Source organism: Hirundo rustica, chromosome 15, assembly GCF_015227805.2.
Source record: "Hirundo rustica isolate bHirRus1 chromosome 15, bHirRus1.pri.v3, whole genome shotgun sequence".
NCBI classification, from domain to species: Eukaryota; Metazoa; Chordata; class Aves; order Passeriformes; family Hirundinidae; genus Hirundo; species Hirundo rustica.
In genome coordinates, this window is record NC_053464.1 from 9,581,264 (window position 1) to 9,595,004 (window position 13,741).

The window sequence follows — 13,741 nt, forward strand, 5'->3', positions numbered from 1 at the left end:
ATTTTGAATGTATTGCTATTTCAGTAATCCAGTTCATCTCAAACTGACAACTTAATTAGTGCAAGGTCCTGCAATATTCTTCGTCTCTGAAACACAATCACTTGCATAAAGAATGACAGAAAAACATGGAATACTAAAATGCCTCTTGATTAAATACCACTGCTACCAGTTACCATAAACAGGTTTTACACCTGGACATTTTATTAATTCTGGTGGTTTCTTTGTTTTTTTTTACAACATATGCTAGCTATTTATGTAAATATTGAAAATTCAATGGCCCACAGAGATGCTTTCAATTTCTCCTCTTAATATTTATGTTTGTATCTTTAATGCCCTAAATTCAGATGTGAAGAGTGGATTCCAGTTCAGTCCCTCAGTGGAATAAACCTTCTGCTTAAAACACCTGGCAGCATGGCTTAAGTAGTGCTTGTACCACTTCAGATGTTTTCCAGCAATATGAAACCACTTCCCAACAATCGTTCATGACCTTTCAGAATACGAAGTGTGTAAATAAATGGTTGGTTTGCAATAGGAAAAATTGTTTATGGCACATATATCTTGGTCTTTATCTTGACTGCTGGTTATGACTTGACCAGTGCTTGAAATTCTGGGGAAGAAAAAAAAAAAAAAAAAAAAAATTAAGATGGGACCTCTGTTTGTAATCATACAGTCAAAAATTTCTCTCCTGATTTTTAGTTAAAATGGGAAACTAATGCTAATTCTTCTGATAATCATTCCTTCAAGGCAGCACATTGTGTATTCATAACAATAGATACTTAAGGCAAAGGAAGTGTTGCATTTAAGTGTCACAGTTATTGTATCACAGTTATTGTATCATTAGCAAAAAGCAGTGACATTATAGACTGAATTTAGGTTCCAGTCCTGAAAAAAATCTCCACAGATGAGAAAATGGACTGACCACTTTAGCCCGGGGCAGAATAGAGATGTGTTCCTATGTTAGATCCCCTCTGTAACACAGATCTGAGCACCTCAGCATCAGATCCATAACATCCAATACAGGGAGCATGGCAGCTGCCTAGGGCTGCCTTTAGGAAGTTTCAAAGGCAGGTATTATCATTTTAATAAGGGCAGTCTTACCATCCACTCCAATTTTACCATCTCCATCACTGTCCCCTGCTGCCAGGAACGCCTTGGTCTCAGCATCAGTCAAAGCTCTGGCACTGGCTGAGAAATTCTTCAGAAAAAGTCTGGTAAAGGTGAGAGAACAAATGACAAAGGAGCGAGACATAGTGCTGAAAGTGTTCAGGCTTTGGATTGGTAATACCTGCAAAATTTCAAGCATGATTTAGTTCTTGAGAACTACAACTTCCTCTAATTCATTGAGAGTGAGGGTAAGAAAGTAAGAGGATGCTGCTTCACAGCCTATGAAAATCCTTGGTGGCATCTTGGTTTAATTGGATTCAAAAGGCAAAATTAACACTGACTGTAGTGGCAGGATTCATCTTCCCTCCCTTGTTATCTTCCTTCTTTCTCCTAAGATGCAGAGTCTCAGTAGCAAGAATTTCTCTAACCTTACTTTTAACTTCAAAGTCAGATGAATGTGATCTGGAAGGTAGAATTCATGTGACAGGAAGACAGATGAGAGAAAAATGGCCCTTTGAATTCAGTCTGGTAAAAAAATCTTACAATAATAAAAAGCAGCTATAGCAGAACTGCTATTTTTATCTTCACAGCCTGTCAGCTATTCCTACATGAAATGAGTATTTCCAGTGCTGTCAGAGAGTTTCCCCATTTTGATCCAGCCTTGCCTTAGTTATTTGACTTGTAGCTCCTCCAGCACCAGCACTCACACACAGGTGCACAGACACATGATTGTCTCCTATCCAAAGGGACAGGAGGAAAGGGAATATTTCTGATCTTATCATGCATTTTTAGATGATAAACCACAACCCTGTTGGTAATTTTTAAATTTACTTACTTCAGTTCCTCTTCCTCAATAAAGCCACTCCTGTCCTGGTCTAGAATTCCAAAGACTTTGGCAACTTGGTCTTTGGACTTGGAGCTGAGACCCACTTTGACAAAAAAGGTTTTGTAATCGAATGAATCAGCAGCTGAAATAAGCAGATGGAAACAAGGAGAGATGAAGAAAAGTAGTCAAAAATCTGAAACAAAAAATTTATCTTTTTTGATAAAAAAGCAGCAAACTATTCTGCAGTACAGTGAGGGTAGTTACAAATCCCAAGTAAGTCTTTGATTTTCCTGAATTTATATCAGATGAATGGGAGTTTTCCATCGATGATGTCTCACAACTAGGATGGTAAGAAATAATGACTGTGGTCTTCAGCATGCAAGAACATACCCTTGTAAATAGATACTTCACTGAAAGACATAACTGTAGAACTTGATGATAAATATTGTACTTGTATTGAAATCAGCAGCAATTTTATTATTATTCTCTGAAAAAACAGGATTTCTGGTGCAGGATTCAGCCTTTGGATTTTTTCATCCTTAAAATTGCTGCAGTGCACAAATGATGGTGGGTACCTGTAGCTTGGTTGGCAAAGATTAAAACTTGCATCTGTTCCATTACCTTGAATTCTTTTTCTGTTTTTAGTAAGAGAGCATTTTCTATTTCCACTGGAATTGGGACTTTGGGGTAGCAAAGACAAATGAATTTGATTGATAAACTGCAAAGCCAAACTTAAAACATAAATATTACCTTGACAGCTCTGTAGACCAGCAGCAATTTCAGCTTCTGTCAGGATACTGGAAAGAGCCATGTCAAGAATACTGCAAAATGAAAATACTCGTGGGTAAAGTTGCCTCTGCTCTCGCTCTCTCAGCAGTGGAGGTGGCCCCGAGGTGAGCCCATGTCCCAGGACAGAGCAGGTGAGCTGCCCTGCGGGAGCCAACTGCTCCATCCTTTAGTTCAGATACACATGGTGCATCTGAGACACTGGTATTTCTAGTTAAGTCTTCAGATGTACAAGCTGAGGACAAAGCCAAAGGTATTTACAGAACTGCCCAGCATTTGGGCATCTTTGGTTATTTCCGCGCATTTTTTGTGTGAATTATTGTGATATCTTCTAAAGCTCCAGAGGAAGGATTGAACTCACCTGGCCACTTAGTTTTCCCCAAGCCAAGAACAGAAAATATTGTCAGGTAAAAGATCTGCAGAGTCCTCTTGACCTAATTCTTTTTCAAATGACAGAGAGAAGGACTTATATAGACTTTAGTTAAGTCCTCTTGACCTTTTACAGTAGTCCTGGAGGCACGTGATGGCTCAGATACCCCAGGGGATAAGATACTGTGGCTGACAAGACCTGCTAGCTAATCAGATTGATATTTATATATCCCAAAGGAATGTGCATGGTGTTTTAGACAATATGTGAGGTTTAGTGCCATATGAAGTAAATCCTCTCAGCTTGCACCTATTTTAGTGAAATGATTTTTTTTTTTAATATATAAATGGAAAAATACATTTTTAATTGCTTGATGATAACAAGAAATCGTAGCCTTTGACTTTTAAGGGCCCAATTCTGATATGAATTATCCATGAAACACTACTCCTGCAGTTGCCCTAGTAGTCTTCAAAACATACTAATACTGATACATTTGTAATAGATATATCTGATATACAAGTACAAGCTCAAAGACAAAACTTCTTCACCCCAAATTACTTTTAATAAGTTGTTATATAAGCTTTGGTTAGCTATGAAAGTCTAATCTTGACAGCATTTGCTCAGCAGTAATTAATTGCATGGTGCACATTTTAAAATCATCCTAGTAAATGTGTCCATTTACAGAATGAAGATTGCTCAGCAAGACACAGGAGAGTGGATCAGTTATGGCCAGGAGGGAAACAGAGCAGTGAAATCAGTGATATTTGGTTCTTCCTCGCTGTGCTGAAAAAATAAATTTCTGTAAGGTCTCAAACAGCAGCTACAATCAAACTGCAGCTTTTCTCTTACTGGATATTAATAGGAACCCCCAGTCAGTTATCTCATATAATTTATTAGATCTTAATGGACTTGACAATAGTTGAAATTGGCCAGCGGTGTAAAAAGCCATTGGGAGAACATTTCGCACTGACACATATATAAACAGGGCTGGAGTATTGCTTAGGTTTAAATAACATTTGAGTGATGAGAACATTTAAAATAAAGCCTATCCTCTAATTACTATAGCATAAAGCTGCTGTCTTTCAAAAATTATGTATATGAAACTACAGACAAAACCTCTTCTATCTCAGTTCCCCTATATTTCTTCCAGAGAAGAACTTTTAAGAGAAGCACTGACTATGTTATTCTAAACCCATGCTGCGTGGTAAATTGAAAATTGTGAAAAATAGCTTTTCTGGATGATATAATATCAAATGAACAAGTTACTTTTAAAGGCATTTTATCCCAAACAGGTGGAAATCTTAATTAAATGATGCAGGTTTTCTATTGGGAATCTAGCTGTGCCTTTGGCTTGGGTACCTAGGAAATAATCAGGAGTGTGGCCTGGTATCAGACACAAGCTGATAATTGTATGGGAATTACTGAAAATTCAATAAGTAATCCTTGTGAGGAGCCCACGCTGAAATTATAAAGCGTTTATAGCAAAGAGTTTTGGAATATTTCTGTGGCAAACCACCACTTGCCCGAAGGTGGCACCAAAGGCAGCCAAGTCCAGCCACGGCAGCTCTGCGGGACTACGGGGGAGGGAAAAGCGAGGACCAGGATGAGAACAGGATAACAGGAGGCTGTTCATCAGAGGGGGAGAGAGGAAGGAACAGGTATTTAAAAGAAAAAAAAGTCTAGCCTAGCAAATCGAGCACTTGAAAGAACAGGAATATAAACAGTAAACTTAAAAATCTGAGAAAATTCCTGAGGACTTTCCTTTCATGATTTAGAAGAACAGGTTACTTCGTCTCCCTAACAAAACCAGGGTTTACTGTGTTTATTTTTTATGTTGGCTAAATTTTCCAGTCTGTTATGGAAATAATTGCAAATATGAAGCCAATAAGTTCTGGAAGCCTGGGAGTTTAAGCAGGAAGTCAGTGTCTAGAAAATACAGCTGATCAATATGTAATTGTGATGGAACTGACGTGATACCCTTGAGTCAAGTATTTGCATATTCTACTTGGACAGAAGTTTCACTTTGAATTTAGGGTCAATAATACCTTTGTAACTGCAGGGAAAGGCATTGTCTAAGGGTACCTTCTTTTTATATTGTAACTGGAGTGGTGGTCTGTTTTTCTCTTCTGAAGCTTGATATACAAAACTGATTTTCTTGTGATTTTTTTGTTTTCATGAGTGTAGGACATGCTGACAAATGAATCAAAAGTTCTGGAGCAGCCATATATATCTCAGTTGCTGATATGCTCTATAGATCCTTGGTGCAGAAAGTGTACCAGAAAGTCCAGACCTATATAATGGTATCTGTCTGAGCTTATAATCAAAATTAAAAAGTTTTGTAAAATATGACCAGATTAGTTCATGCTCCACAGTATGCTCTTGTTAAAATGTCTTAAAATACATGAAAAATTAAGCATGAAGATGTTAGGTACGTGTCTGTTCAGGGATTTAATCAAGATGTATCTATTTCAGTAACCCATTCCAGGAAATTAATCCGGCCTTGGCCCCCTCTGCCCACACTGTTTGTGTGAAGAGCTCCAGGCGCCTCTGATGATGCTGCATCAAAGATTTTCCACATGGGCTGGCTGCTAACTCAAAGAAGAAACTGTACCAGTCTATGTGTGCAATGAATGTTCTGACATCCCCTTGCCCTTTCTGTGCTCTCTACTTGTTAGAAGATGACTGAGATTTCAAACAGTTGGAGAGCTGAAATTGAATCTCAGGTTTACAAATGGCTTTTGGATTGGGATTTCCAAAGGAATATGAAGTTAGGGGGCAGCCAGCTTCCATTAGACACCAGGAGGTTTTCTCTTAGGCATGGTTCTGCTCTTTCAGGGCAACCCAAAATTTTGGTTTAAGAGAGATGGTGAATTCAGTGGCTAGAGCACTAGGGTGGGTTTGGGATCCTGACTCTGGCCCTCTGTATCCTTTTTCTAGGAGCTCGTGTAGGATAATAGATTTCTTTGTGTTTTGTTCCTGCTTAAAGGGATCATAGTACATCTTTATTTCATAGGAAGTATAGGGAGGATTAGAAATTAAACACCTCACACAGGGTGGGGAAGGGACTGAGGTGTCTGAGAACTCACAGTCTTCGCACCTAGTGGAACTCAGATCTACCACTCACAATTTGGGTTGCTCTTTAATTGTCTTAAACAGAGGTAAAACACACAAACTGCATCTCCTTTATGCTGGGAATTATGAAGCAGTCTTATACTGAATATTATAGTAAGTAGGATGGTCTTACTCTAGATCTGAGAGCAAGTGATCAGTGTGAAAATACCAGGGGTTGTTAGAGTCTTTCTGATTTGATGTAGCATAAACAATTTCTGACAGAATTTTAGTTTTTAACTGTGTACTCAGCAGTGTTTTATTTGTTTAATTCCTTCATAACAGCTTGATGTAGAGGATTTAATCCTTATTTATCAGGTTTTCCTCTATCCTTGAAGATACTTGAACTCACCTTAGAGCAATGTGCCCTTCTGAGGGAGTGGTTGGACCAGAGATCTCCATCAGGATTTACTGTCTAGTTCTGTACCTTAATTCTAGTAACATTGTGATATCAACCACGTGTCTCTTTAGTACTTCAGTTGGCATTCACATAGACATCCTGCAATTGAAGATTTCCTCTAGCATGATGGCATTGTCAAGTTAAGAGAACACTCCATGATATTCCCTAAAAAACTGAAAGCTGCCACTGACTTAAGTTAATTAAAAAAACCTTGTCAGAAAATGTCACATTTTTTGAATTTGTTTCCTTTAGCTGAAAAGTACTCTTTTCTAGTTTGGTTAAAATGTAGATCTAAAACATAGATCTTCATGCCAACAGAAACCTTAATAGAGAGTAGGTGGTACTTTTGCTGAAGCCTATGGGCTTTTTTTAATTGGAGACTTCTTGGAGTTTTATTATAATTCTCTCAAATGAAATGGGTGAATGATTTTAATAAGATTTAAAACACATCTTCTTGCCACTGTTTAAGAAGAATGGATTTTCTTATAAGCGTAGGTGAAGTTGCAGCACACACAAGGATTTCCCGATTCTCAGGGGTGCTTCATCGTCCTATGGCAGCACAAGGCAGCGATGTGCAGTTGTTCAGCATCTCTGAAATGCAGGATGAGCCACTGTGCAGTCTTGCATTTCTTGCATTCCACATGAGACTCTCAGAGGTGCAAGGAATGCGGCGTCAGGTCTGTCACTTCTGGTACTGTATGTGCCATCTGCTTGTGAGCCACTGACAGAATAGTTTAGTGATCAGCAGTGTGAAGAGCTAATGTATATATTACATCTGGATATTGCTGCAGATTCAGGTTGCCCCAGGATTTTTTCTTCAGCAGGGGAATAATTAAGGTAAAAGCAGCCGACAGAGTCTCGTCATTATGCAAAATATTTCAGTGCTGCAATTAACAGAAGTTATAATTTAAACCCAGATTTAACATCAAAGGCAGTGGGGATAGAATTAGGATTTATATTCATTATAATTCTGCCAAGGCTTCAGTGATTCTGATTGCTAGAATTCCTCTTTTGCCTTAGCCATCTTAAACCTGTCGACCGGCTCTCTTACAAGCCTGGGAATGAGGGAGCTGTGCTTGCCTCACATAATCATCTTGCAATTCATGGAGATGCCAACACTGGATGTTACATAAAAGTTCCAGAAGGTTTTGTTTCTGCTCTTCTTCAAAAAAGTTGCCAAATCATAATTATCGTTCAGTTTCAGCAAAGAGTATTAAAATGACAGTCTGCTTGTGAGCTGGAGCCACAGCATGGGACACGGGGAAGGAAACAGCTAAATCAGGGTGGGGAAATTTCTGACATGCTCAGCCAGAGATCAGCACATCTACTCAGCCTGCTGTCATCTGCATTTAGGCATGAACATTATTTACTTTTCCCATTAATGAAAATGCTATAACCAATTCTAAATCCTGTAAGACACTTATCAAAGGGAAGACTAGTTCTTAGTTTTCAGACTGAAGAAAGCTGACAATATGATGGAACATATAGATAATTCATATAATAAATGAAAGAATTGAGTAATGGCCATTATTTAACAATGTCAGAGCTTTGGGGTAATCAAACAGCAAGACTGTCTGTAGTTTCATCTGTAGAAAGCACAGAAATTAAGAAATGTGGCAAGTATTACTGTTTTGCATGTTATGAGACAATAAGCAACAATAAGCAACAGGCTCATGGAAAAACCTCCAGGCCTGTGGCCCAGGTTGTCAGGGGACCATGACTTGTGACAGTGTCAGAGTAGGATTAGACCCTTCTCCTCTATCTCACAGCTGCCTTAGATTTCATGAAAGATAAATCTTCTTAAGGGAGAGTCACATTTTAGGCCATAAACACTTTCGATTACGCTGTAATCTACTATTTTATTTTGTAGTTACCCACAAACTTATTCTGTGCTTTGAGCTATGTGTGAACTCCTCTTAAATGTCTTAATTTTTTCTCAAATTCACCGGGTTGGGACTTCATAAGAATTATTTTTAGCTATCTTTTCAGCATTGCTCTTCCTCAAGTATCAGAGAATTAATCAGAAATATACCTCAATTAAATCAGTACAGTTAAGCCTGAGAAGATATCATATGATTTAAGATCATCAAAACTGTGTCTGGCGAGTCAGCATGCTCAAGTATGAAGATGGAGAACCTCAACAAAATTTTTTAAAGCAGCTTTTCCCCCAAGGGTCTTTTTGTTTAGTTGATTTTTTAAATTGTTTCCTCCCCTCTTCCAGACACAATTTCAACATTATCAGTGGTGGAAAATCACAAAGTGCCTTCTTTACAATGGAAATATAACAATGCCATGGGACCAAAACATTTCTCAGCAATCAGGTGTGTGAACTTCATGTGTGGGGAACTGTTAATGCCTGGAACAATACAAAAATGTACAAACACATGCTGAGTGCGAAGTGCTTGCTGGACGAGGTAATTGGCAGAGTCAGTCCAAGGTTGTCTTTGGTCTAATGCTGTTTATGCCTTCACCAGAGACTGGAATTCTGTCAAGGAAGAGGAAAGCAGGGAATAAAACTCGTTGAAAGTAGTTTTTTGACATCTTTAAAAAGATAGATAAAAATGACTAAAACTCCTAGGCGTGGAGGCCTCCCAAAGTTATTATAACACTGCACAAGCTACTGCTAAACTGAGATTCTGGAGGCGTAACAGATTTTTCACTCCTTAAAAAGAGTAAGTGCGAGGAGGAGGAGTGTGTCTGTAAATTCGTATTTGTGGGAAATCCTGACTTAAAGGTAATCTATCTTTACCCCATTACAGACTCTGATAATAGCCAAGAAGAGCCTGTAGCTCTCAGTGAGAGAAAATTTTTTGAGTTTTGTTATTCCAAATAAAAAATATCTGTAGTGAAGTAATTCCAGAGTGGGAGATTCAATGGTTAAGGGCCAAGATTTGCATAATATAATGCCCTATTTGGGGCTCATAAACAGAAGCTGCAAAGCTGCTGCTAAAGCAAATTCCTCCAACAGCATATCTCTCTCTGCTCCCAAATCTGGCTAAGATTAGCACGTGTGTCTGTTGGAGTTATTGCCACCTGTCCTAGTTCAGCTGAGACAGCCCTGTTTTCAGTGACTTCATCTCTAATACATGATGCATAATGTCCTATTTTTCTGTGCTGCAGTTTCTGAAAGAAATATCCTGGCTAGTTCACATCATCCCTGTGAGGTTTCCTTCAGGAATTTGATTGAGTTTCTCAAATGTGCACTTATCAGATAATTTTCCAGCACAAAATCCTGTGCTGCACTGCTGCAGCTGCAGCCTTGAGAAACAATACCAGTTGTATTTTACATTAGTGAATTTGGCACCCAATAATAGCGGCCAATGTTTGATAGTGGAAGATGAAGAAATAAGTTTCTTTAGGTAGAGATGTGTTTAAAAATGGAAATGTTGTATGGCCGGAAGTGCAGAATATCCACTGCTGAAATGGAAATTCAGAGGAATTCAGATGTTCTGAATGTTTTAAGAATCTGGCACATTGAGTCTATGGATGAGACACACAGCAGGATTAACCCCAAAGTTGTTGTCATTGATTGGAAGACCACACTCTACACTGGGCCTAAATATTCTGTTGCTGCAGCAGAGACCAAATGTGAATAAAGCTATGGAAATAAAGGAGGAGTATTTGCTCATATAAAAATTGTGGCAGAAAGTATCAGGCCAAAGTACTTGTGTGTATTCTTCATGCCCCAGTTTAAATGCAGCCCAAAATGTGTGCATTTTAAACCACGAACTTTATCAATTTTCCAAAGCCTTACCTTCCACTCCAATTTTGCCATCACCATCAGTGTCTCCTGCAGCCATAAAAGCCTTGGTCTCTGCCGAGGTGAGGGCTCTTGCATTTGAAGAGAAATTCTTCAGAAACAGCCTGAAATAGAACAGGGTGCTGTGCTCGAGTTTTACTCTCTGAAATGTCCCATAAGGTAATGTCTGCTCTTATTATCTGAGGGAATCCACACAGATTTAAGGGAAGACAAGGATTTGTGTTTTATTTTTAAAATAACATCAAGAGTTTCTTCAAGGACACCAAACAAGTTCAAAGGTTTTTGTTGTTTAAAGAAATAGAGCAGCGGAATAGTACTTACTGCAGCTCCTCTTCTTCAATGAAACCGCTCTTGTCCTGATCAAGGATTCCAAAAACTTTCTTTATCTGATCAGGAGTTTTGCTGGATAAACCAACCATGGAGAAGAAAGACTTGTAGTTGAAGGAATCATCAGCTGGAAGAAACAGAGGTTGTTAAATATTCTCCCTTGAAGTCGCTACTACTTCCTTGTGTATTCCTTGTGAATACGTATGTCTTTTCTTAAGCTTCAGCCTGCTTCTCTTTCTCTTTATCCCTGGTGTAGCAAAAGAGCAGATACAGCGAATAATAATTTCCCTTTTTAATCACTCTGTGCCTGTGGTCATGTTTCCTTTCAGCCAGTTTGAAGTTTTCCGCTACAATGCACATTCTGCTAAATCAGGATTTATGCAATGTGTCACATGCAATTAATAATAAATATTGAAAGGATGCTACTGTGACTTACAAACAACTCCTGTAATTCTTAATTCATTTTCATGGAGTCCTCACTTAAGTGAAGAATTTCGTACAAGAGTAAGTAATTCACAGACAAACTAGATCTTTGCGTATTTGGAAAATTGAGTTGATCTTACTGAACACTTCTTAAGAGAAGTGAGACTTATCATTGCTTCATAAATGATGCTCTTATTCTGCAAGCTGAGGCTTTTTCTGAAAATTTGAAGGACGAAGTTAAATTTAAGTCTTTAACAGGTTTAGACTGACAGCTTAGTGTTAAGCCAGCCCTAACTGAAACTGTGTCCCTTTATTTGCTGCTCACCACTTGTGAGACCTTTTGAATTTAAGGGGCTATACTGTAATGTAGCTTAGAAAGAGATCTCACAGGGAAGGAATCTAAGGGAAAATGATAGGCATGTCATCTTAAGACATAAAAATGATATGCATCTTCTGTCTGCAGAATGACCATTCCTTACCCTGGCAGCTGGAGAGAGCAGATTCAATATCTTTAGCAGAGAGGATGTCAGTGATGGCCATTGTTGAACTGTAAAATAAATTAAATGTGAGCTACTTAGTCATTAAAATGACTTCTCTCCTACTTTCATGGCTCTATTTGAAGTTGCTGCAGTGACAGTGTGTGATAGGGGCAACATTATTCATCTGATGGCAAGTGGAGCACGCTGTAACAGATGTCTGCAGCAGGTGCTTCCACTGAAAGCTGGGAATGAGGGAGGAATTCTGCTCGCGGGAGCGTGGGGCTTCAGGAGGATCTGATCCTCTGCTGCGCTGGGAGAGCAAATCCAAGGTGTCCAGCAGCACAGAACTTCATGACTTCTGTGTGGGTTTTCCTGGAGGTGGGTTATTACCCAGTAAAACCCAGAGTGTATTTACAGCACACATAAGAGATGAGGCTGGTATGTTCCCTAGAACTATATCTGGAGTAAGTGTAATTGGAATGTGAAAAATCTACTATTACTATCAATAGATGTTGTGACCTTCACAAAAAATGAAAATATTAGTGTAGAATTAGTAATAGTAATTTTTCTCATGTAAATTTGGAGTGTAAGTTCCTCCCCAGTTTAGTTGCAACAATAAGTGTGTCTTGCTGGACTACTGCATTTGAATGAAAGACTACATTTCATGAGAAGTTTGTAAAAAAGTTTTTGTCAGTATTTTCTGAGGTTATTTTCTTTTTGCATTCCATATAGGTTATCATAAACCATATTTTTGCCCAGATTTTGTCATTTCAGTAGATTGTTATCTCTAGAACAGATGTATAATGACTTAATATTCATTCTTAGTAGAGTGGAGGAGGTGTTTTCTTCTGACACAGCAGCATTTCATTTGAGAAAAATACTCTGTCCCATTCAGCCACCAACAGCTGCAATAGTTTGCCAGTGCAATGTGTATCACTTAACAAAATACCTGAATTTCTAATAGATTTTTAGTGCATTGGTGCACTTACAGTTTGGTGAACTGCACACACCAGGGCAGACAGGATACAGTTTAAAACTTGAAACATTACTCTTAACTCATGTTAGTGAAAGAAGGGGACTGAGGCTTAGAAAAGTTATTCTTGAAAGCCACAAGAGAATATATTTTCATTAATCCCTAACTGGACTTCACCAACATTTTTCTTCCTGTCTAAGCATGGACTGAGAAGGAATCAACTGGTGGTACCCATTTATAGTCTGTGCACTGTTTGAGATCTAAACACAGGTTTAAATTTCCTCTAAAATATGAAATGGCTGCCTCTGTACCTGTTGGTTTGCAGCAGAAGAAATTGTCAATCATGTTAGTTCTTTTCTGAATATCTCAGAAATGGGTAAGAAAGTGAATGCACTTGCACTAATGGCAATGGATCCTTCCTCGGCTCAGGCAGCTTTTCTTTTACTAGAAATTATTTTGTCCCAGTGGGTTCTTGTGCAAAATAATCCCCCACTCAGCATTAGGCAAGATAACTTTGAGCTCAGCCATTCACCTAATTCTCACTGCCGTCAGGATTATGAAGAGGAAGAGTTGAAGGAAAACCTGAGAATTACAGCATTTTTACAAGGGGTATCATTCCTGTCTTGTTCCATCCTGTGATCCAAATGCTGATTCTGTTCTATGTTAGCTTGTAAAGATAAAACATACTGGAAGCTGAGATAAGAATAGATATTTTAACTGCTTTCCATTTAGGGAGCATTTTGCTTTTGTGTTTCTTTGAAAGCAGAAGATTCAATAAGCTTACCTTTGTGGTCTTCTTGACTGGATAAGGAGGCAGTCAGGTTGGGAGGAAGGTACTTGCTGTGTGTCTCCAGCAGAGCTGAGCTTGCATATATATACTTTAAGTTGTATACCATATACAGATTTTAGATTTCAGCGTCACGAAGGGGGAATGGTGTCAAATGAACTTGCCTAACTAATCATCTTGCACTATTTTTATCTCAAGAGAATACATATGATATTTGCAAACGAAACAAGATAAGTGGCCAGATAGGCAAAAAGAACAGTGTCTTGTCAAATTTCCTCTGATTTAAGCAGAAAACACCAGCTTCTCCGTGTGATGTAGGGCAAGACAAAAACCCCCACTATCTGATACGCTTGATCTGAAGAGTCAGATGAAATGAAGCACAATGACTTCTGAAGAGGTGT

General features: G+C 38.6%; 2 protein-coding genes across 2 annotated transcripts; both read right to left on the minus strand.

The window, feature by feature from the left end:
• Positions 1–581: 581 nt before the first annotated feature.
• On the minus strand, positions 582–2,741 carry LOC120759689 (parvalbumin beta-like). Its single transcript, XM_040079206.1, has 4 exons — positions 2,681–2,741; positions 1,940–2,072; positions 1,099–1,208; positions 582–607 (listed from the first exon to the last, which is right to left on the minus strand). Exons 1-4 carry the CDS (start codon positions 2,739–2,741, stop codon positions 582–584), a joined length of 330 nt encoding a protein of 109 aa, XP_039935140.1.
• Positions 2,742–8,794: 6,053 nt separating this feature from the next.
• On the minus strand, positions 8,795–13,401 carry LOC120759647 (parvalbumin, thymic). The gene is made up of 5 exons (XM_040079135.2): positions 13,338–13,401; positions 11,581–11,648; positions 10,673–10,805; positions 10,346–10,455; positions 8,795–9,076 (listed from the first exon to the last, which is right to left on the minus strand). Exons 2-5 carry the CDS (start codon positions 11,639–11,641, stop codon positions 9,051–9,053), a joined length of 330 nt encoding a protein of 109 aa, XP_039935069.1. The 5' UTR covers positions 11,642–11,648; positions 13,338–13,401; the 3' UTR covers positions 8,795–9,050.
• Between the last annotated feature and the right edge of the window lie 340 nt (positions 13,402–13,741).

What these genes read in the sequence shown, in the direction of transcription:
- LOC120759689 (XM_040079206.1), bottom strand. Translation starts at nt 2,741, where the DNA reads ATGGCTCTTTCCAGTATCCTGACAGAAGCTGAAATTGCTGCTGGTCTA. An exon ending in ATTGAGGAAGAGGAACTGAA is followed by an intron (nt 1,209 to 1,939) that starts GTAAGTAAATTT and finishes CACCTTTACCAG; the next exon opens with ACTTTTTCTGAAGAATTTCT. An exon ending in TGGTAAAATTGGAGTGGATG is followed by an intron (nt 608 to 1,098) that starts GTAAGACTGCCC and finishes TTTCTTCCCCAG; the next exon opens with AATTTCAAGCACTGGTCAAG.
- LOC120759647 (XM_040079135.2), bottom strand. Translation starts at nt 11,641, where the DNA reads ATGGCCATCACTGACATCCTCTCTGCTAAAGATATTGAATCTGCTCTC. An exon ending in TGCTCTCTCCAGCTGCCAGG is followed by an intron (nt 10,806 to 11,580) that starts GTAAGGAATGGT and finishes TGTTTCTTCCAG; the next exon opens with CTGATGATTCCTTCAACTAC. An exon ending in ATTGAAGAAGAGGAGCTGCA is followed by an intron (nt 10,456 to 10,672) that starts GTAAGTACTATT and finishes GTTCTATTTCAG; the next exon opens with GCTGTTTCTGAAGAATTTCT.